The sequence below is a fragment of the Electrophorus electricus genome, chromosome 7, assembly GCF_013358815.1.
Source record: "Electrophorus electricus isolate fEleEle1 chromosome 7, fEleEle1.pri, whole genome shotgun sequence".
In the NCBI taxonomy this organism is placed as follows: Eukaryota; Metazoa; Chordata; class Actinopteri; order Gymnotiformes; family Gymnotidae; genus Electrophorus; species Electrophorus electricus.
In genome coordinates this window covers 7038387-7062473 of record NC_049541.1, presented here as the reverse complement: position 1 = coordinate 7062473, position 24087 = coordinate 7038387, and the positions used below count along the sequence as shown (strand labels likewise).

At 52.5% G+C, this 24087-nt stretch overlaps 1 protein-coding gene across 1 annotated transcript in view; it reads left to right on the top strand.

Moving 5' to 3' along the window:
* Window positions 1-23036, top strand: part of ptprfb (protein tyrosine phosphatase receptor type Fb) — a 116229-nt gene extending 93193 nt beyond the window's left edge. The window contains 14 exon segments of the mRNA XM_035527870.1: window positions 1074-1237; window positions 4156-4268; window positions 8459-8556; window positions 13323-13446; window positions 13558-13733; window positions 14515-14634; window positions 14747-14901; window positions 14983-15268; window positions 16251-16429; window positions 18162-18288; window positions 18416-18541; window positions 19827-19981; window positions 20224-20359; window positions 21017-23036. Of these exon segments, the coding sequence (XP_035383763.1) occupies window positions 1074-1237; window positions 4156-4268; window positions 8459-8556; window positions 13323-13446; window positions 13558-13733; window positions 14515-14634; window positions 14747-14901; window positions 14983-15268; window positions 16251-16429; window positions 18162-18288; window positions 18416-18541; window positions 19827-19981; window positions 20224-20359; window positions 21017-21085 (2028 nt within the window). The 3' untranslated portion in view covers window positions 21086-23036.
* The last annotated feature ends 1051 nt before the right edge of the window (window positions 23037-24087 follow it).

Sequence of the window (24087 nt, the reverse complement as noted above, 5' to 3'; positions counted from 1 at the left end):
CCCTTGCTTTCGGACCATTCGAGCCCGGCTGCGCCTCGCTGATCCGGATTACAACCCACCGTGCCACTGGAGCGGCCTGGGGGCGGAGTGGGAGGGAGGGGCTAGGGTGGTGGGAGGGGCAGAGTGCAGGGCTTCTCCCATTGGAGATAAAGCAGCCCACTGAGGCATAACAGCAGCGTTGACGCTCTCTCTCTCTCTCTCTCTCTCTCCCTCTCTCTCTCTCTCTCTCTCTCTCTCTCTCTCTCTCTCTCTCTCTCTCGGTTCCCTGCATCAGAGCCATTCTGCTGAGGGAGAGCTGTGGAAACACACACAGCAGGGAGAGAGCTCATTAGTACCCCTCCTTTTTCTGAGCCGTCTCCCTCATTCTCTCACTCTCGCCTTCACTTCCTCCCATTCTCCGTCAAGCATTCGTTCACACCGCACTTGAGTTGCAGCATATAACACCCCCCCCCCCTTTATCTTTGCTTTTTATCTCATCCCTCCAGTGCTCCTATTTCAGCCCTTGTTCCCTCCCACTCTCCCCGAGCGCGCACACGGACGCGGGAACGCTGCCCGTGGCAACGGGAGGTCGCGGTGACCGTGCCGGCGACGGGGCTTGTTAACACCGTTCCCTAAGGGGGTTGGGGGTGGGTGCGGCACTCAGAAGACTCCTCTCAGGACCCGTGCGGGGAAACCCCCAGACACCGCAGCCTCGACGGACAAGGCTTTCACGAAACGGCAGGGCCGCGCTTTCTGTGGCCGGCCATACCAGCTCCGCCCTCACACCGTAGGCTCACAGTACGGCAGTGTGGAATTTCTCTGCATAAATCTCAGATTTCAGGAACGCATTACTGAAAGAGAACATAGTGAGAGCAGTCAGGCACTCCGTGTTATGCTCCAGTACGCATTAAAACACAATCTGAGCGGATATGAATACTGGGAAAGTGGACACTCCCACTTTGATGGTGACTCCTAACCCCTCCCTCTCTGACCTTTCATGACTCCACCCTCTCACAGTACAGGAATGGCTCCCAGCCCCACCCTCGCTTTCTAATCCACGCCCTGTGTGTGTGTCTCTCTCTCTCTCTCTCTAGCGGATGTTCTCGGCCAGCCCGTATTCGGAGCTGGTGACGGTGGCGGGTGGAGGCAACGGCGTGGGGCGCAGCATGGAGCAGCCTGAGATGCTTTGGGTCATGGGCCCCGTGCTCGCTGTCGTGCTCATCGTCATCATCGTCATCGCCATCCTGCTCTTCAAGAGGTGAGGTGGAGCTCGCCCACACCGCGAGAGGAAACCTATTCATCATTTATCGCTTGTATTATTTACAGCGAGGCCATTTGACAGACCTCATGGCGAGGAAGCCCATGTTCACACACACGATTCGTTAACTTTCCCGGTGAGCTGCTTCACCCCACCTCGCACGATAGGTAACGCGGTCTCCCCCGGTCTCGGTTCACCAAATAGTTTGAGATCTGACCAACATTCTGGACAAATCTAACCAACCGAATGTTAGTGAGTTATTTATATCAAAGTAATTCACTTAAATCAAAGTCATTTGCTTAAAGCAAGCGTTATATCCACACATGCAGACGCTGACGACAGCGGTCCCAAATCTCTTCTCATCAGGAGCAGCAATTAGATTGGATGTGTGTCTCTATATTAAAAACTTAATTAAAATATTAACGAGCGAGGAGCCTGAGCTCTCGGGGTCAGTGTCTTATTATGTTTACCCTTTTGCCGGTGGCAGGCCGGGGAAGTAGGTCGCTTGTGTTGCGGATAGCCATCTCCACCGCGTGCTGTCTAATAAAGTGCCACAGACGTGCTGGAGAGAAGTGAAGGTTACTATTAATTGCATCAGCCCTTTGTATTCCTCCAGCTCAGAAAGTTCCGCTCCTCCCTCCCCTCGCTCACTCCTCTGCCAGTCTCCGCACGGCGCCTCCGGCGCCGGCAGCCGCTCTACAAGAGCGCAGAGCGACAACTTATTATAGAAGCCCTTTCCTGCGGTGGGATTAGAAGAGAAAATAGCATTCGCGAATGAGCCTGGTCAAAAGGTCGAAGGTACGGTCCTAATGTCCACATGGGTTTGCCTGAACAGGCACTCGCAGCCTCCGCTGCCGTCCCCACTTGACATTTCGGGCCGGGCGCCGAGGGCTCTCGGCAGCTGCTCCGTGTAAACGGGCCTAGCCCGCGAGGGGCCGAAGCCTTGACCCATCCGCCTGCCGCCGGGGGCGAAGGTTCAGCTTCAAACAGAAAAACGCCCCGCGATGAATTTAGCGCTGGTTTGTTTCCGCTAATTAATTCTACCTGCCGGCCGGAGCCAATTGGCAAATGGCCGGCATTCGGAACAGAAATCGTAGGGAGCGATTTCACTCTCTGGACCCGAACATAACACCTCTGTGTGCATGCGAACACTGCCCCTAACAAACACAGAGAGGTCCACAAGACTTCCTGCGGCTTCTGGGCCAAGGCCTCGGCAGTCGGCCACGCTTTCCCTCCGGGTCCTTTCCGCTGTGGTACATCGATGCTCCGAGGAGCCCACGTGCATCTCCGGATCCGACGCGTCTGCATTTAGCCGACCGTTTGTGCGCCGCTCACCGTTACCACGCCACCCGGGGGGGGGGTCTGTAAGAGACGGAGGGAGGTTTGTTTGTTTGGCTTCGGACTCACTGATCCACTAATCAGACGTGTCTCTTTGCTCTCTGCCCCACGCGAACGCAGCAAACAAGAGAGGTAGGTGCCACTGCGCCCTCCGCCACCCGTCACCCTCCACGTCGGGTACAGGGTTTGCCGGCTCCACTGTTTCAAACAAGTGTGCGTGTGTGTGCGTGTGTGTGCGTGTGTGTGTGTGTGTGTGTGTGTGTGTGTGTGCGCGCGTGTGTCTGTGTGAATGCGCATGCGCACACACACACACACACACACACACGCACATTTGATGGAAAAGGAATGTTTGACAGTGGTTCACCTTCACACCCTGTCGTCCTGGCGTGGCCGGGTCGAGCCGGGTCGCGATGCGACCCGCGTGCATGCTGTGTGTGCCCGCCGGTGCAGTGTCCTTGTGCCATCCCGTGCGTGTGCCTTTCGGTTTTGTTTCTGTGTTGTGCGTGTCCATTCACCCATGATCCTCCACACGCACCGTTACGTCGCACCGTCCCTCCCCAAGGTGACTTGGAGGTGGCTAACATGCTAAGTCAGCCCTTGTGCTATCCCACCTGAATGGCCTATTGTAAAGTAAATGCCAGCCTGGAAGCTGTTGAAATAGAAATGTTCCTGTCGTCAAAGCTGACATTTCCCTCCAACCTCCAGCCCCGCCCCTCCCCAGGCAAACGAACAAAGGGTCCTCTGTTCTCTCCCTGTTCTGTTTTGCTTCTCCCCTCTTCAGGCCGGGTTTTAGGCTACGGCGTTTCCGTTAGCTCAGCGCCGAAGCGTGCATGGCACACAGGTGTGTGAGATCGGGGCCGGAGTTGGCAGAACCTGTAAAATTCCTGAAAGGAAAGAAGGCCGGTTAGGCTCAGTCTTGTATTTAAAATGAGGGTAATGGTGTGTATTAAGATCAGATTAGGATTATAGAAATGTATCCAGACTAACAGTCTGGTTTCCACTTAGGATAAAAAGGTTAGGGGTGCATGTACGTGCGCACGTGCGTTAATGCGCACGTGAGTGCGCGTGCGCGGCAGCTCTACCTGCGGGGGCAGCACGTTGTCGCGCGCAGCTGCGTCTGGCGCATAATTATCCAGTGTTGTGCCATCCATCTGACGTGCTAATTACCAGCACGCCTTGTTTTCCCCGCAAACAGGAAGCGGCGGTCGAAGTGTTTAGCCAGTGGGCCACGCGGAGCTGAGCGTGGAGCAGAGCGACAGCTCCGGGAAAGGGCCCGATGGCTCCGTTCTGCCTTAGTGTGAGCCCCCGGGGCCCTGTGGGAAATGGTAATGTGTCTCTAAAAGCAACTAGGCCCACTCTGAAGGAGACTCCCCCCCCACACTAATGGATTTGTTCTCCAGGCCATTGCTAGTTGCTTACAGGGCCAATATCCACAGTTGACACAGTTGGTCTGGAGTTGTTTGTTTGTGTGTTTGCTTTGTTTGCGTGTCGATACGCAATCCACGAGGCCGGGGAGGGCCGCTGTGCTATGTGCAGTCACAGGAGAAATTCTAAAAGCGACCTCACTTCCTGCCTTACAGGAAACGAGCCTCCCCCTTGCCCAAGGATGAGCACCTGGGCGGGGTGAAGGACTCTCTGCTGGCAAATTCGTCTGATCCTGTGGAGATGAGAAGAATCAACTACCAGACACCAGGTAGGTGATGCGGCCCGCTCCATCTGGCCACACGCAAACCTCATCTGGAAGCTGCCGAGATTCCGGGCGCACTGCACCATACGCGCGCACCGCACGTGCGCGCACACACACACACACGCACAGCCCATATGCGCAATGACGCACGCACACCGGACCCTCTCGCTGTCCCTCAAACACACGCACACCCACCGCTCACTTAACCCATTCACATATTCCTGACCCCTAGCACTTCCGCCATCTGCGTCCCGCCGCATTAGCCGAACCGTTCCTGCTGTGTAAGCGCGCAAACCCGCGGCCCGGCGCTACCAATCAAGGAGTCTGCCACATATACGTACGTATGCAAAGCGGTCAAAGCAGTGGGCTTCGTAATGGGTACGCCTTCGGCTGCTAGGACCAGCCTGTAGCTCCCTACCCCCAACCACCTGCCGGCACCCGCGGGGACGCTGGCCCCGGTTCACGACCGCCGCCAGCACCTGCTCAGTTTCACACGTGCAGATCTCATAAGTTTAATTCGAGCAGCGGCTCCAATTAAGCGAGCGCAGGATTGGCTGCTCCTTTTTTGTACCCAGAGTGGTTGGCGCACCCGTGCGCTTTTCTTCTGCTCACACCCGCCGCTTCCCAAGGCCCCGCCCCTCCCTGGCTGCTGCCACCTGCCACTTCACAAGGCCCCGCCTCTCCCTGATATTGTCCACCCGCCGCTTCACAAGGCCTCACCCCTCCCTGGCAGCTCCCACCTGCCACGTCACAAGGCCCCGCCCCTCCCTGGCAGCTCCCACCCGCCGCTTCGCAAGGCCCCGCCCCTCCCTGGCTGCTGCCACCTGCCACTTCACAAGGCCCCGCCTCTCCCTGATATTGTCCACCCGCCGCTTCACAAGGCCCTGCCCCTCCCTGGCAGCTCCCACCTGCCCCTTCACAAGGCCCCGCCCTTCCCTGGCAGCTCCCACCCACCGCTTCACAAGGCCCCGCCCCTCACTGGCTGCTGCAACAACCCACATAACAAGGCCTCGCCTCTCCCTGATATTGTCCACCCGCCGCTTCACAAGGCCTCACCCCTCCCTGGCAGCTCCCACCTGCCACTTCACAAGGCACCGCCCCTCCCTGGCAGCTCCCACCCGCCACTTCACAAGGCACTGCCCCTCCCTGGCAGCTCCCACCCGCCACTTCACAAGGCCCCGCCCCTCCCTGGCAGCTCCCACCCGCCACTTCACAAGGCCCCGCCCCTCCCTGGCTGCTCCCACCCGCCACTTCACAGGGACCTGCCCCCCTCTGTCTCTTTACCATCCACTACTGAATCGCCGGCCGTGTCGTCCTTGTTCTCGTTAAAGAGCGGGGACGTAGCTTTGTGGAAGTTATCTTTCAAAAGACATTCGTCTTTCTCTCTGTAATAACTGGACCAAAGCTTCAGCCAATCACGAGTTAATTAAATGCAAAATGTTAAAATCTCTGTGTAAGCTTTGGCAACTTTTTTTCTCTTTCTCTTTCTTAGCTTGTTAACTTTGTTTTTTGTTCTTGTTGTTATTTTGGGGTTTTTTTTGTTTGTTTTTTTTAAGCTTTTTCATTTAGCTTTTTAGCTTCGGTTTTCTTCCCACAGCAAAAGCCGTTTTAGTCTTTAATTAGTACGGAAGAGAGGAAAAAATACACTCTTATTGCCTGCCTTTTCATCAAGGTAATTGAGTGAACAGATCAACCGTTCCGAGTGTAGAAATTGCCGGTTTGGACATGTGTTTTCCTTTAAAGCCCTGTTCTCATTGAGCCGCTTTGAATTCAGTCTTTCGATGACTCCTCTGGGTCTCAAGTCTCTCTTTCTGATCTCCTGATTGGCTTGAAGCAGCTCCTCCTCCTTCTCGCCAACAAAAGCCTCTCCCTGCACGCCCCTCTCAGTCCCTGTCGGTTAATTAGTCCTCTTGCTTTCTGATTCTCAAGGTGAGCACAATGGAGAACAATGGCACAGAGAGAAAACGTCAACCCCGTCTCGCTCTCTCTCTCTCTGGCTCCGTCTCTCTCTCTCTCTTTCTTTCTTTCTCTCTCTCTGGCTCCATCTCTCTCACACTCTCTCTCTTTCTCTCACGCTCTCTCTTCCGCTCTCTCTCCTGCTCTCTCACGCTCTCTCTCTCTCTCTCTCTCCCGCTCTCTCTCTCTCTCTCTCTCTAGCTCCGTCTTTCTCTCTCTCCCGCTCTCTCTTTCTCTCTCTCTTGCACTCTCTCTCTCTTTCTCTCTCTCTGGTTCTGTCTCTCTCCCTCTTTCTCCCTCTCCTCACTAATAGTGTTGCGAGTCGCATGTCCAGGTTATTACAGTTCCCACTCAGTCCTTGACAGCTGCGGAGAGCACATAATTACCACAGCCGCTCCCTCCTTCGGAGGCATTTATTACTTCTGATTTTTTATTTATTTTTTTACCCTATCCGAAAGACGAGACCGGAAGTCCCGTCTGGGTGGGACCCCAAGCCTCAACCATGTCGGTTTGCGTGGGTCCCGCACGGCGATAATCCACATCGGTGTGTAAGCCACACGCGTGTGTGTGTGTGTGTGTGTGTGTGTGTGTGTGTGTGTGTGTGTGTGATGCCTCACGTTTCTGATTCTGGTCCAAACTTGGCGCCCGGACGGGCCGCGCGTCCGAGCGGTGGTCCTTGCTGATCTCGGGTTCGTCACCATCGGTCCGCTTGCGACAGCTCTGCCGGCAATTCCCTAGATGTCCTCCGAGCAAATTTGCAATCATCCGTGTGCGCTGTACGATTCGTGGGTTTCCCCCTCGGCTCGGGTGCACGCTGCGCCTAATTGGCTGGCGCCGGAGCGAGAACGTTAACCGCGCCCCCTTAATGTGCACCTCGCGTTCCTGCACGCCATTAGCCAGCAAATAGCCAGAGTGCACTTTCTAGCCCGAAGACGGCAGGCATCAGTACTAATCAACGCGATAGTGGCTGATTGGTGGGCACGCCGGGCTTTAAGGACTGCTGGATCCTTTATCTTTCTGTGCTCCGTCTTCTCTCTGCAGGTCCCAGCTCCGCCTGCCGCCCCAACACTCCAAGTTAGTCTGCATTGCTGCTGTGTTTGGGCATTCGGTGTTAGCCTGTTCAGCCTGTGCTGGTAGCTTGCGCTGGTTCGCCCATCTGTCTGTGTGTCCGTCCGTCCGTCCGTCCGTCCCTCAGCCATGAAACGCGTTTGTTCCCCACTGCAGCTTCTTGCCACGCATCACTTCATTTTGTAATGGAAGACTTGCTCCACACACAAAGTCGGGGTGGGGGTGGGGGGCTAGTGTGTTGTTTCTGACGTCCATACCGAAGACAGAAGCAGAGGAGAGCAGGGCATCTCGAGTATCCTCACGGAGGCCGCACCGACGGTCTCAGACTAACAGCCGCACAAGGCCGCCAGTGCCTTGCTTCGTACATTAGTGGCCCATGACAGAGTAGGTCCCATTACATGGCGCGCTCGTGCCTAGTGAGACGCCCCACTCCAACCACTGGGAGTGTAATGTCCTAATGCAAAAAAAAAAAAACCCCTCTAATGCATGTGTGTAATTGCTAAGATGTATCTGTCATGTACTGTAGTTCTGACAGCGCGTTATTAGACTCCCTGTTCTCATTCTGCGCCTGAACCCCCCCACCCCACCCCACCCCAGATATTCCCAGATCCTCTCAAAAGCACACCCTATACGGAGTTCAGGGGGGAATTTGCTCTGGTCAATTCGTTCTAAATCATTATAAGAGAGACGAGGGTCCTAATCACTCGCGAAGACGAGTTGTCCGGTCTGCGGTGGAGGTCAGCCAGGGCCGCACGGCCAGTGTGGGGGAGGGGAGCCATAGCGGCGCGTAGGGATTCTCCTCTCGCAAATCCACACCCCCGCCAGTATCATTGCGGGGTTTTTGTTTTTTTTTAACCACGAAACGGGGCCACTCTGTTGGTGAAGAGCCCGTGGTCCCTGTGCGTGGGTGTCTGCCATGCGTGCCCGCTACTTCAGCTCACATCTGCTCCTTCCACCGCATGACGGCACAGAAACATGCTAAAAACATCCCCCCCCCCCCCCCCCGAACTTATCGTTTACCCTGCATTGTCGCAGCCTTACATTGCACCACAGCGCATACCTTCATAACAGCCCCCTGCCACCAGCGACCCGTGTGTCCAGAGTCAGCGTGCCGGTGTCGGCCTGCGTCTTACTCAAAGCCTCCTCTTCCTTTCCTCTCCTTCCCGCCCCAGGAATGCGGGAGCACCCGCCCATCCCCGTGTGCGACCTGGCTGACCACATCGAGCGCCTCAAGGCCAACGACGGTCTCCGCTTCTCACAGGAGTACGAGGTAGGGTCAGCCCCCTGCGCTTTACGCCCTGTACAGCGGAGTCGGCAGTAACGCTTTCTGACATACTGGGTCCTCCTGTTTTTCCACACTGTGTTCTGTGTTGTAAAAGTTATACACAGTTCCATATCGAAGGGAAGGCACACTGCGGAGACCCCTGCGACAATTTAAGAAAATAAATGCTCAGTGTCTTCATAGATACACTGGATTATCTCATTTTACTTGTTCCATTTTAACACCAGCTAATCACGTCAGTTAATCCCATAGCATAGCCCACTCAACATTAGCCTATTTTACAACTACATCAAGAAACAAAAACGCTTCCAAAACATGAAATATGTCTCTAGCAGTCAGGTAGCATTGTGTGTGATTGTCATATTACAATATTCAGTGCTTTAGGCCTGCTTTTACTCGGAGCAGTTCATGTACGTACATTTCCCTTCGGTACTTAAAGCAGACTTTAGAAATCACAGACCATTGAATTCTGCGCGTCTCTTAAGAAGATGGCGCTGCTCTTTAACCCAAACGATCTACATTTTTTTAAACAGTTTGCTCTTTACAAGACAAATTGTTGCAGGTTGACGACACAATTTCTTGCCGCAGATTTATATGAAACGAAAGGTAATGAAGCAAAAGTATAATATATTTTTCACACTCCTCTCACACCTGTCTATTTCCCTCTCATGCGAACGCGCACGCATGCACACAGCCCGTCGGCCCGCCGTGGTTGGTGCGTGCCACTGCAGCAGTTCTCACCACATTCATCACGAAGACGAAAGCAATGGTGAAGATTGCATTCCAAAACAGACACGTGTTTGTGGAGACATGGTATGGTTTGGTTTGGAGCAGTGTGTAGTGCGAAGTGTGCAGTACAGACATCGAAACTAAAGGCAGCAGCACAACTTTATTTCCCCGTCTCAAACTACATCATCCACCGCAGTTTGCTGAGTCGGTGAAACGCCACGAAGAGGAACGGACAGCTGGATAATCCAGCGTGCTTTTCTAGTGCTTCAAATAAATGCTTATTATTTAACAATATACTTTAAGGTTGCCATCATATCATATTGTATATTGTCATATCTCTTGAACATATTGAGATGTGGGTTATTTTTTTAAAAAAACATATTGCCCAACCTTAACTGCAAATGGCAGCTTTTGCTATACTGCAGCGGGGGGGATAAACCTGGAAAATGTTTCGTGTTTGAAAGTTCATTTCATTATCATTTCATAGCCCAGAATTCGGTTTAGTGTGTGGTCGTGGTGTGTGGGTGTGAAACCTTCGGGCCTCTGAGGTCTTAACTATCATTACCACCAGTACTAATTAACTAGCGTCACTCTTCCCTACTTCACTGCTTCTGACAACAATCCAGCTTCTTTTTGTATTCATTTTTTTCTTTATCTGTTATCTTGCCGTTTTTTGAGGGTTTTTTTCCCCCGCGACGCGTCTGCTGATCGACATCAGCGGCCCTGATCAGCACTACGCAGCCGTCGTGTTTTCCGTCCTCCTAGCAGTGCGAATGCAGATGTGAACCGATTTCCGCAAACGTTTTCCGCACGCACGGAGGGTCTGCTCATATCCTTCCGTTTGCCGAGCAGGCAGGAAAGTCGGCATCAACACTGATTGTGTCGGTCAAGATATCACCTGTAAAGGATTTTCCTTGGCACGAGCTTAGATTTAAGCAGATCTAAAGAAGAGGGATGTTTTTAAGTAAAATGGTACAAAAGATTTAAAATGTCTCCTGGTGTTTGCCGTATGTACTGTACTTCAGTACTGTAAAAACCAACTGTGTACTGATTCTTCAGTTTGTTTAAAACTCAGACTAGTATGGCAAAGAATCATGGCTGCTCCCATTAGTAAAGAGTTAGCGATGTGATGGTTAATCTACAATGATTTTTATTACTTCAAAAATTCTGGCATTTTCCTGCCACGGGTGAATTCAGGCTTCGTGTACTCTGCGCTTGTCAGGGCCCACTGTGAAGGGACAGGTTTCTGCAGGATTTCAGCCTAATTAAACAAGTATGAAATTTATTCAGGTTGATCAGTATAAAACTGAAATTAATTCTTTGCTGGCCCAAATCTAACATTTGCCATTCCTTTATATGCCTTTGTGCTGAGGGCGTTTGAGCACTGGGTAATTTTCCTACACATGCCCCATTTTCACTACATCATCTTCAGGTGCTCTTTTCTGACAGCGTCTCAGAAAAGCACCACCTCAGCGTTCTGCAAAACGCGCTGCCTCCCTCCCACCACTGGGGGGGGCTGATTCACGCGTCGCCAACCCGCCGCAGTCCGTAAAACACTCGCCGTCTGCTCTTGGCAGCCAACGGTGTCATCCCCTCCTGTTAAGGAAGGCTCCCTCCCCTAGGGAACAGATGGGTGTACCTGGGCCAAGGGGAGGCACCTGGTGTCACCAGCAGGTGGCAGTCAGCAGGTCACGGCCACATCGGTTGTTGTGATCCCCCCCCCCCCCCCACCACCACCGAATCCCGTGCGGAGTGCCGTTGTTTCCCGCCGCGTCTGCGAACAGCGACGCCCGCCTACTCTCGCCATCACAGATCCCGGATAGGAGAGCACTGGACCAACGAGAGATCCAAACAAGGTTGACCAATAGGCGCGTCGCACGCATCGAGCTGGGTTCCGCCACAGAGCTAGTCGTGTCATTTTTCCATTGTGCATCTCTGCAGCGTTTTCTCAGGCCCTGCGTGCCGAGCCGTGCCCGGGGCCGCAGTCATTTCACAGACGTGGCTTTTGTCGTTTGTTTTGTTTTGACCACGCGGCGCAGATCTTGCCTTCCTGCTGGGCGTGACCCCGCCCACGCCAGGCGCCTCACAGACACGACCCGAGCCGATGGACAGTCAGCGCAGCCATGACCACCCCTGGCCCCCACCCCTACCCCCGTGACTCATTATCCACGTCTCTCGAGCTCATCGAGCCAAGCATGCTCGCCTCCCCGTGTTTCTCGAGGCACGGACACAACAGTCGTCTCGCCTTACCTCGGCGGCAGCTGACACGTTTTTACCTTGGGCCGAGTGCTCGGCGCGTCGGCGTTGGGGCGAGCGGCACTTATCTTGTCAAACACTCAACACCGCAGTTTATACTTATCCAGCATGGAACTGGTTCTGTTTACCTCGGAGAGCAGCTATTCCTTCGGAGAGAAAACGGCCGCCTTTCCGCTTCTTAACGCAGGCTTCCCGTTGTGACGGTTTAAAGAGGTTATTAGTGTTAAACCGCTCCGGCTCAAAGCTCGGGGTTAGCCTCCGCGACAGAGGCGTGTCACGCCCGTCGTCCGCCGTGGCAGAGAGGCGACCGCGGGGGTGGCGAGGAGCCGGCCATCCCGTCCGAGGTGCGAAAGGCGCGCGGACCGATGGACGGCGCGCCGGTCCGGACCCCGTCCGGGGTACGCGGATTGATGGCGAATAACAAAAGAGGCTCCGTGACATTATCGAGCGAGGAAGATGAGATCCACGGCCGATCGCAAGGAGGCAAAGGAAGCGTAGGAACCCACCGCCCCAGGCTTACCCACCCGCCCCCAACATTTAATCTACCAAAGTCAGAAGAAGGGCTCCAGTCCTCACGCGCGGGGAAGGGGCTGCTGCCAGCACCATCCAGAGGGCGGCTTTCATCCTCCATCGGAAAACGGAACAAACGAGCCACATCTCGCCGCATCCGAAACCGCTCCCGCGACTGTGGGGCACATCTTATGTGCGTCCGGCGTTTCAGGACTTGGCGGATCTCGCCACCTCAAGGCGAGTTTTGCCCCTCCGTCTGCCTCGTAGCCGGACGGGCACGGGAGCAGACGCGGCGGTGTGTTTGTGCGTTTCCCTACTGTTGCAGCAGACCTGGAGCTCATGTTTTATTCGGTGAGCCAGCCGGTTTGCTTCAGACATGGCTGCGTGGTTGTCACTTGTGTCCACATGCGGTAGTAATTCAGAGCGCACACGCTTCGTACCGCCGCGTGCCAGGGGAGGGACGCTATTGCCCCAGCAGTCAGGGATATATAAAAGGGTTTATTGCGCCTCTTCTCTCTCTCTCTCCCTTTCTCCCTCCCTCCCTCGCTCTCCTTCCCTGGGACTCACGGCTCCTCGTGTGAGCGAGGCATCCTAGTGACCCGCGAGCGAAGACGGAATCTGGCGCAGATAGCCCAGCTATGCGGACACCACCCTAAGCACCTCCCCCAGCACTCGACCAATTACATTTCAGCTTGTTAAACTTCAAGGGTGGGGTGTCAGGGGTGGGGGAGTTGCTTCTGAGCGGAGCTCAGCGAAGCCCGCTCTTGAGCCGGCTCGGAGGTAGTCAGGGAAACCGCAACAAAGGCCTGATCCTCTGATGCGCAGCATCGCCGCAAACTTCAGCCCGATTCTCAGCCCCCACATAAGACGTTTGCGTCTGCGGTTACTGCGTGGCGTTTCCACTCTGTTGTGACCCGAGTGCACGGGCTGCTTTGACGTGGGCGTGCGCCAACGCTCACGGCGAGGGAGGCCCGGCTGCCGCCTGCCCGCCGGCTGGCGCACCCTCTGTGGGAGACTCCACATCCTTCACGCACACCCCTGCTTCTCTTGGGTCGTTCTTTCCAAAGTGTGGGGTTGCTATAGAAACAAAGCCTGATGGTCGTGATTCTAGTCCTTGCGGCATTCTGGGTTGCGGACTCGTGATCCTGCTACCAAGCATGCGAACAAAGGATCTTCTCGTGAGAACTGGGTAGAAGAGTTCACAGCATTTGTTTATGTAATGTTTTCTCTCTCTCTCTTTTCTTCCCCTCTCTGTTTAGTCCATCGACCCTGGCCAGCAGTTCACCTGGGAGAATTCCAACATGGAGGTCAACAAGCCCAAAAACCGCTATGCCAACGTCATCGCCTACGACCACTCCAGGGTTGTCCTGACCTCCGTGGACGGTGAGAGTCGAGGACTCCTTTTGAACGTTTCTGTGTTTACTGAGCTCTCGACCACGCCACCGTTTCGCAAACCCTTACACACACACACACCCCCCCCCCTTCCAACCGCAGCGGTTCCAGGAAGTGACTACATCAACGCCAACTACATCGATGGCTACCGCAAGCAGAATGCTTACATTGCAACGCAGGGCCCCCTGCCTGAGACGCTCACCGACTTCTGGAGGATGGTGTGGGAACAGAGAACGTGCACTGTTGTCATGATGACCAGATTAGAGGAGAAGTCACGGGTGAGTTCAAACCAGCCAGCCAGTACATAATATAATATGGGTCAGAAAAATATATTTTAAAAAATGAATACATAAATACCAGAAAAAATACCGACTAACCGCCCCGTTGGATGCTGCTGCAGTGCAAATTGCCCATGACGGACCTCGAACACAAGCGCGCAGTAAAAATGTCAGGGCACGACCGTAAAGAGAAGGAGCCCTCCAGCTTCGCGCTCTGCGCTCTCACCCGCTTCCCGACACAGCCCCACGCCGGACACGGCCGACCAGGGTGACCTGCGGGCGGCGGACGGGCGGCAGTTCCGCCCGACCGGAGCTCACGCCCGGCAGAGAGAAGCGTTCGCTCCACACGCCCGCCATCAGAGGCGCCCCAGTCTCGCCCCAGCTGCCGGATTCGGGCTGCCCAGGACGAACAGCCGCATTTTGAGTTTCCAACGTAGGAGCCGGGCTGCACCGTGCAGTGCCGTTGCCTCTTTAAAACTGGCCTCGCTAAGTGCCGCCCTGGATCCGTAGGAAGTGTTGTCCTTGTGAGTTATGGGAGCAGGTGGCGTGCCCTTCTGTTTCCCGACGCCGGCCCAGATAGCACGCGGCGGGCGCCCAAAAGGGGGAACGGAAAAAAGTCACCAATATGTTATGTTTTGCACAGTAGACTTAAATACCACTTTAAGCATTTAAAATATCTTGTGCTTTAAGAGGGTGGTATTACGGCGTTTATGAAGTGCCGCGTGTGGGTTTGCGTGTGGGGTTGCCAGGCTCGGACTGATTCTCTCCCCACCACACACAGGTGAAGTGCGATCAATACTGGCCTGCCCGGGGGACGGAGACGTACGGAATGATCCAGGTCACCATGCTGGACACGGTGGAGCTGGCTACCTACAGTGTGCGCACCTTCGCTCTATATAAGGTAGACACACTCTGCTCCGTTTTTTTGGGGGGGGGGGGGGGGGGGGGGGGTTGGATTTGGCCTTATTTCCCACTGCCTTTGATTCCCCCCCACAACCCCCCCCACCGAGCAGAACGGCTCCAGCGAAAAGAGGGAAATCAGGCAGTTCCAGTTCATGGCCTGGCCAGATCACGGCGTGCCCGAGTACCCCACTCCCATCCTGGCCTTCCTGCGGCGGGTGAAGGCGTGCAACCCCCCTGACGCCGGGCCCATGGTGGTCCACTGCAGGTGAGGGGAACCCTCCGCCAATGCAACCCCTCCCATGCAGCCCCTGCTGCGGACACGCTAATGTTTCTCTTCCCCCCCCAGTGCTGGCGTCGGCCGCACGGGCTGCCTGATCGTCATCGACGCCATGCTGGAGCGCATGAAGCACGAGAAGTCGGTGGACATCTACGGCCACGTGACGTGCATGCGCGCCCAGCGTAACTATATGGTCCAGACAGAGGACCAGTACGTCTTCATCCACGAGGCCCTGCTGGAGGCGGCCACCTGCGGCAACACAGAGGTGCCCGCCCGCAACCTCTACGCCCACATCCAGAAGCTCGGCCAGCCCCCGCCCGGCGACACCGTCAGCGCCATGGAGCTCGAGTTCAAGGTGAGGCGCCCGCACGGCAGACGGGCCGTAGCTTCGGGCAGTCGGAGCATCCCGCCAGCCCCTGCGCCGCTCCCCTCCCTCCCTCACCAGAACAGCCAACGTGTGTGTGTGTGTGTGTGTGTGTGTGTGTGTGTGTGTGTGTGTGAGAGAGAGTGATCAAGCAACAGTGCCAAAGGGCTGCTGATGTCCAAATATCCTCTTTCAGATCCTCCGTGGTGCAATTGCCTTCCACCGCTTTCATCTACGTATATATAAATATGTATGCTGGTAATGGCAGAGAGCGGAAAATAAAAGATTAAACTGTGGTTCATCTGCAAAAGCGTAAAAGTAGCATTTGGCGTGGGCAGCAGCGTTTGTGGAGCCACTCCATGCCCCTTCTCCTGCCCATCTGTGCTCCGGCTCTGCCAGTCACGCCTCTGCCACCACCACCCCACCCCCACCCACCGGCCCACCCGCACAACCCTCACTCCCACGCAGCACACGGAGCCAGAGTCCTCAGCCGCCTCGCGGCCACACCCCCTCCCCTACCAGCAGCCAATCAGCAGGGCGGGGAGAAGCAGAGTGACACACTGGGTTTTGTGAGGGTGTTTGCACGTGGCAAACGGTGTTATCTGTGTGATTTGAAACAATTACACTTTGGTTAGTAAATTATGAAAAGTTACAGTTAATGCTTAGCACTTTCTTTCTTAGTTCAGTCAACCTGAAAATAGACATGCTGGACAAACTATATGAACTTACCAAAGTAACTAGTTGTTAGAGAAACGTACTGCAGTCAAAAGCAGGTGTCGCCTCTTAACATTAGTGCAGTAAAAGTTCAAAAAGCGCAAAAATAAACCAAGTAAATTAGAAATGCTGCAAAAAGCTCCTTAAGTGGAGTACTGTTCTCCAGCCCTGCCCATCAGACTGGGCTGTCCAAGCTCCATCTCAGAGGGGCAGAGTCACTGGGTCGTTCTGAACCGCCCCTCCCCTGCTCCCCCCACAGCGGCTGGCCAACTCCAAGGCCCACACGTCTCGCTTCATCAGCGCCAACCTGCCCTGCAACAAGTTCAAGAACCGCCTGGTCAACATCATGCCCTTCGAGTCGTCCCGCGTCTGCCTGCAGCCCATCCGGGGCGTGGAAGGCTCTGACTACATCAATGCCAGCTGCATCGACGGCTACAGGTAATACAGAGGGTGTGTGTGTGTGTGTGTGTGTGTGTGTGTGTGTGTGTGTGTGTGTGAGAAATGAAACTGTTCTTTAATTGCCGCCACCGGAAGCGAACGTTAATGGCCGAATTAGCTGGAGCACATGCATGGCAGGGTGGTGGTGTCAATGCCCTCGTCCACTCATTCCCCACGTCCACTTATCCACTCGCCCCATCATCCACTCATCCGCACGTCCACTCGCCCCATCATCCACTCATCCCCACACCCACTCATCCCCACACCCACTCATCCGCACGTCCACTCGCCCCATCATCCACTCATCCCCACACCCACTCATCCACTTATTCCCTCGTCCACTCATCCGCACGCCCACTCGCCCCATCATCCACTCATCCCCACACCCACACTTCCTTACTGTGGCTAAATGCTGTGGTGGGTTTTTTGGCCCTCATATTTTCCTCCTGATTCATTTTCCCACCATGAAATAACCATAAATGACACCAGGTTCTCTATGGTCCTGACCTTTGCTCTCCTAAAATCCCTCCTTTCCAGTTGTAAGGTTTATATGCCTGGAGCCTCCAAACAGGTAACGTCACCCCCTGTCCCCACCACCACACACACACACACACACACACACACACACACACACACACCAAATCCCAACCGAAATAAGCCTTAATAAAAAGGCTGTCCGCCGAGAGCCATCCCCCTGCGTAAACACTGCGGAATTGCGGCCGCTCCCAGCACGGCGGCTATCTTAATAAAATGTTTTCTAATCACTACAGCGGTGCGGCCCACCCTCACTCTCCCAACTCCCTGCCACCCGACACCCGACCTAAGCGTGTTGCGCTTGCACCAGGCGCAGACACGGCAAACAAAGGCCTCCTCGTCCTACGGGCTTATGATGGCGCCGTTAAAGGGAACGTGCTGACAGCCACGTTGGACGCCAGGGCTTGTTTGTGCGTGGCACGTTTGCTCAGTGAGTCATTCTTTCCCCAGCCGTGGCACAAGAAACGCCGCACGCAAGAAATGCAGTTCACGCCCCCCACCCTCACCACCTATGCAACCACCACCACCTCACGGTGTTCTCTTGGGAAGAAACGCTCCGAGCACTGCGGCCAGTTTGCACGTGTCCGGAGCGCCGCCGAGGGAGGCGTGCGGATGCGTGCGGGCGCCATTGGACGGCAGAGGAGGCTCCATGGCCGCGCCTCCCCGCCGTGTTCCTCGCTCTCACTTGCTCTCTCCTCCTTCCCATCTCTTCCTCGCCATTCCTTTATTTGTTGAAACAAGACCCTGAGCAGACTTTAATCTCCAGCTTCCACGTTATTGCATCGCCCGCAGCAACCTTCATTAGATGGTAACCCATGGCTGGCTGGTTGGGTGTGTGTGTGTGTGTGTGTGTGTGTGTGTGTGTGTGTGTGTGTGTGTGTGTGTGTGTGGCTGGCTGAGAGAAAGACAGACACTCGGAGAAAGGGAGACAGAAAAACTCCTGCACGCCACTCACACACTGATCACCACCCTTGCCTTTTTCACAGCCCACTGCTGCCACCTAGTGGTAGTACAGAGACCTCCCCATTTCTCCCAGCTGGGAAGGATTTAGGTTTGTTTGTTTTTTTGACCCAATACCCTGTGCTGTACACTGCAGGCTCAGCTGGGGTGTCACACGGCACCCCCTCGCTCAGCCCCTGCACAGTTCACACTGCCGTGCGTGGCTTTGACAAGAAGCTTCGTCCCCGTGTGCTTGCAGACAGCAGAAGGCATACATTGCCACGCAGGGCCCCCTCGCCGAGACCACCGAGGACTTCTGGCGTATGCTGTGGGAGCACAACTCCACCATCGTAGTGATGCTGACCAAATTGAGAGAGATGGGACGGGTAAGGACCCTTCACCCATCTACCCCAACAAGATGTGGTGCAAATACGTCCAACTTGTAATCCAGAACAAGCTAATGCTCTCGCTCTCTCTCTCTCTCTCTCTCTCTCTCTCTCTCTCTCGCTGTAGGAGAAGTGTCATCAGTACTGGCCTGCCGAGCGCTCAGCCCGGTACCAGTACTTCGTGGTGGACCCCATGGCGGAGTACAACATGCCTCAGTATATCCTGCGGGAGTTCAAAGTGACCGATGCCAGGGTGCGTGGTCTGTTCTCCACCCCATCATTATACCCCATCGTTATACCCCATCTCTGTTCCCCATCATTATACCCCTTCATTATACCTCATGTCTATACCCCATCTCTATACCGCATCATTATACCCCATCATTATACCTCATGTCTATACCCCATCTCTATACCCCATCATTATACCTCATGTCTATACCCCATCTCTATACCCCATCATTATACCTCATGTCTATACCCCATCTCTGTACCGCATCATTATACCCCATGTCTATACCCGTCTCTATACCCCATCATTATACCTCATGTCTATACCCATCGCTATACCTCATGTCTATACCCCATCGCTATACCTCATGTCTATACCCCATCTCTATACCGCATCATTATACCCCATCATTATACCTCATGTCTATACCCATCTCTATACCCCATCATTATACCTCATGTCTATACCCCATCATTATACCTCATGTCTATACCCCATCTCTGTACCGCATCATTATACCCCATGTCTATACCCCATCATTATACCCCATGTCTATACCCATCTCTATACCCCATCATTATACCTCATGTCTATACCCATCTCTATACCCCATCATTATACCTCATGTCTATACCCCATCATTATACCCCATGTCTATACCCATCGCTATACCCCATCTTTAAACAGTGTCTCTCCATCCCTCAGTTGCATCACAGCTCATTATCCTAGCTCTCCACCTCGGCTCCTCCACGCCATCTCTCTGTCCTGATCTCCATCCCAGTTCTCCACCCAGGGTCTCCATAGCCCTGTTTCGATGTCTCATCCTTTCGTGAGCAGCCCTCAACTACAGAATAAATCAGATGCCTGTTCTCTCCGATTTCTTATAACACTGTGTGTGCGCGTGCGTGTGTGCATGAGGTGGGCTGTGTCCAAGCTCTTAGTGGGCCATGTCTGTCTGTCTATCTCTCTCTCTCCACACCTCTCTTCTGAGGCATGAGCTTTGGAGCTGCCTGCCTGGCCCACAATGCTGTGTGTGTGTGTGTGTGTGTGTGTGTGTGTGTGTGTGTGTGTGTGTGTGTGCTATAAATAGAATGGTGGTAATGAAAAGGCCAGGAACTCAGTACAGCACGTGCACACCAAGCCACTTTGCACATGTCGGTACAGCCAGCATATGGACCCAGCCCTCACCTCCCACGCTGTTTCAATCTAATGGGGAGGGTACAGCTCCTGTGTGTGTGTGTGTGTGTGTTTGAATGCTTCTCCATGTTTCTCAGTGTAACCTCGCTGTGTGTGCATGCACCCACAGGATGGCCAATCACGAACGATTCGCCAGTTCCAGTTCACTGATTGGCCAGAGCAAGGAGTGCCAAAAACAGGCGAAGGATTTATCGATTTCATTGGCCAAGTGCACAAAACCAAGGAGCAGTTTGGCCAGGATGGACCAATCACTGTGCACTGCAGGTATTGCATTCTCATTCAGAGAGGAGTTTCTGACTGACATAGCAAAAGGCATCTGTCAGATAAAAACAAACAAAAAAAAACACTTGTACATGCAATACACACATACATACATACATACATCCAGCATTAATGTTGTTTTGGTCACTGCAACAAACTGTCGGCTGCTATTTCAGTATCATGAAAAGCAGCACCTGTATAGTAACCGCGGACCTTGTGTAACGGTGGCCGGTGCTCTTCCTCAGTGCGGGCGTGGGCAGGACCGGAGTGTTCATCACTCTCAGCATCGTGCTGGAGAGGATGCGCTACGAGGGCGTGGTGGATGTCTTCCAGACGGTGAAGACCCTGCGCACGCAGCGACCTGCCATGGTGCAAACAGAGGTACGGCAGAGCATCCCTGAGCCACATTAACCCCCATTAGCCCAGTCACAAGCCTCCTCTCAATTTCCGTCTGCTCGCGTAGCAAGATCTAACATCTGCGTCGTTTTAGGCACTCCTCAAAGACCATATAATTAAGCATGCAGTACTTGAGATCTGGAATAATATTCATGACGCAAGGTCAATAACCGTTCCGAGTTGGTCACCCGAGACGTGTACGGTCAAGTGCTGTCTCAGCGCTGTCTCAGAGATCAACAATGAGGCGAAAATAAAACAATCGCCATGATACTGAAACTGTTGTTAGTACTGATGTGTACACACCATAAGTAGACGGTGGTAGCTGGGGTTTCGGTAGTGGTGTAGCGCGTTGTTAGTGTAGTGCGTTGTTAATAGTATTGTGAACCATCTTGCTTTGGAAACAACTCTGATAATGTTGATGTGTATCAGATATGCTAATCTGCAGAAGGGAAAAATAACAATAAAAAAGAAGCAGAAAACCACTTGTGAAGTGTGTGTTAAGTACGCAGTTTTATTGGAACACGGGTATGGGGGGAAACAGCCAGTTTTACCCCAGTGTGCAGTGCAGATCAGTTTGACATGCGTAACAGTGGCTGTGAGAGATGAACCAGGCCCTGACCCTGACGCCTCTTCCCCCAACAGGACCAGTACCAGCTGTGCTACAGGGCGGCGCTAGAGTACCTGGGGAGCTTCGACCACTATGCAACGTAACCACTCTTAGACCACCCCCCCCTCCCCCATCACCCTCCGGACCAATCCTTCGTTAAAGCAGCGAGCGTTTCCTTCTGAGCCACCAAGCTCCCGGCCCATCCCGTACAGAGCGCTACCACAGGAGCCTCCGCCCACCCGACGGGCCCCTCCACCTGTGCAGACTGGCTCTGAGACAACCACAAGACAAAACGCATCCTTAAAGCTCCTTGTGAAGCTCACAGGTTTGAAAGCCTTTTAAGGGTTCCATCTTCAGCTCACGGCACCAACACCTGCAGTTGAAGGCAACTGGTAGCATTTTGTTTGTTGTTCATTTTTTAAATCAAGTTATCATGTTATTGTGAAATTTGAGTAAAAATATATTGTTATTGCTTTTATTTAGAATATTAATTTTTTAATCATTTAACATCTTTTGTCTTAATGGCCCCTGTGGGTCTGTATTCTCCGCAATTTGTACTGTTTTTTGTTATTTTGTTTGGGGTTTTTGTTTGGTTTAGGTTACTTTAGCACAAGGGACATGTATTTTTAACACGTTCCTAGATACTAATACAAGAGAGCCACTGCTCTCTGAGCTGCTGTCAGTTTTACTTTATAACATGGTTTTATTGTTTCTTTTTTCCTTTATATGTAATTGGCTTATCTGGCGAATTGGAGTGGGTTAACATGTTGATTTCCTGTCTCTTTGTAGAAAAGAAAACCATGGGGAAAAAAATCAACTGAAACGTACCTTTGTAATTTGAGTTAATGGTACTAAGTAAACACATTTGCGGAAGATGCACTCGATTGAGTAATACTTGTGGGGGGGCGGAGCATATACTTTAAATATAGCCAAACGACTAACGAAACTGAAATAAGCACTGTACAGAAACCAGGAGAGGCAAGACTTTCCGAAGAGCCTTGTTAAACGGTGACCTTCGTTCTGAACGGAGCGCGTTCGTCAGGCGTGGGACATAGCTGGGGTAAGAGAACACGGGGCTTCGCCCTGCCGGCGTCCTTGGTCATGGCACACGGGGAGAGTCCTCATCTCAGCAGCCTGTACAGTATTAACCACTCCCCCAAGGGCAAGAGAACTCTACTTACCTTCCCCTCAACTGACCCGCTATCCTTTTTATACAGAAATATAGATATATATACATCCGAGGAATTATAAATACTGTTATTCATATAGTATATATACAGCATCAAATATATTGTCAATCATTCTCTGGATTTTCTTGACATACCAACAGAGGGGGAAAAAACTGAGACTGCTGTCGCGCCTATGTGTTAATGGTACAAAGTTATATCTGCTGTATTATCATCACGCCCCCGGTTTTAGGCATCCTCCATGGTCTGAGCGAGACAGCACACAACAAACGGGGAGAAGTCAGTGCCGACGCGAGGAACAGCAGGCATGAGCGGACTACAAAGACGCGTTATGTTGGCAAAAAAGTTCATTTTTATCTTGTGAATGACCCGTGCTGTAGAGGTTCGCTCTGTTGTATACACGATCTGTTTTCTATTTGTTAATGAGAAAACTGGAATTCAAATGTTTGGGGGGGACTTAATGTTAATAAAGTTGAATAATTGTTTTGTTCTTTTTGTACAAAACATTTAAAGTGTCTTTTTGTATTTTTTTGAATGTAATCTTTTTTGATAGCATGGAACACATGTGCCTAGTTTTGAAGTAAAAGTTGAGCATTCACAAAGGTGTGAGCTGTAATGATACAGTGGATTCAGGAGACTGCACAACAGTGTACTGTTTATTGCCTTAATCTAAGTAAACTAATTGTCTCTTTTAACCATTAATATTGTAGACTATAGAAGTTTGAAGAGTGAATGCCTGTTTGTGTGTCCGTGTACCGCTGTTTTCTTGTACACATCGCATAATCATAACACTATTTGGACAGTCCACTGGAGATTGGCTGTAGACTATGTTCAGCAAACTTTCAAATAAATATTTTTTAAGCATTGATTTAATGTCAACCTAAGCCAAGCCCTAACACACCCCTTACCTCATTCAGTGTCAGCTGAGTTCTTTCAGAGAAGATTCTTTACACTTAAGCATATGCAGGGGCTGGGGGAAGGGAACTATTATGATAAAATGGGTTCGGATGTACATTGCTTAAAACATTTCTGGCTCCTCATTGAAAAATTCCTCTATAAACAAACGAAAAAATTCAAACTTGCCTCAGAAACAAATTCATGTGTTGCTAAAGTTATGGCCACTTCCCAAACACATCATGCCTCCTCTGATGCGTAGGAGGAAACTTACCATCTTATCCACACACCTAATAATAGTGTCATTAGCAAGCGAGTGGAGAGGGACCTGGCCACTGCTTTTTAGCCATAAGAACAATTAATAGATGAAGAGAAAATAACAGGTTTCAATTGTGCTACAATCTGCTTTCCTTCCCAAACCCAGCTATTTATATGTTTTACACATAAGCCGTCTTGAATATAGTCTTTAAAACCAATATAAACAATTACAAACTACTGATAAAACGGGTAAGATGCCGTGTTTTAGATCACAGTATTGTTGGAACATTTTTTGATGTGAGTAGTGTTGGTCTATATAAATTCAATTCGCGAAGTGAGATGGGTCGGTGGGGAGTGAACGGCAGCAGCCCAACACAACCTGTCAGGAGTTCGCTTGGCTCTCTGAGAGGGAGCGGTCGTTTTCCGGCGCGATTTAAATTTTAAGAACTCAAAATTATGTATTGATCATTATTTCGGGACTGGGCAATGTGCGCAGACTCCGTGCTGGAAATGTAGTACTACGTGCGTTTGTTTTTCGGATAAAAAAAAAGAAACTCACTTTACACAGACGGGTCAGTATGAAGTCGCTCATTACCTTGATTACTGGAGCAATGTGTCACAGTAAAGACAAAACTGCATAAACAGCAACTGCAAATTATTTCAGATGCTGGAAAGAAAATTCTACAAGTTTGGGCCCTAATCATGAATGCATCTACGGATGGGGAGGCTGCTGGATTCGGGAGTGACACCTGTAAAACCTACCGCAC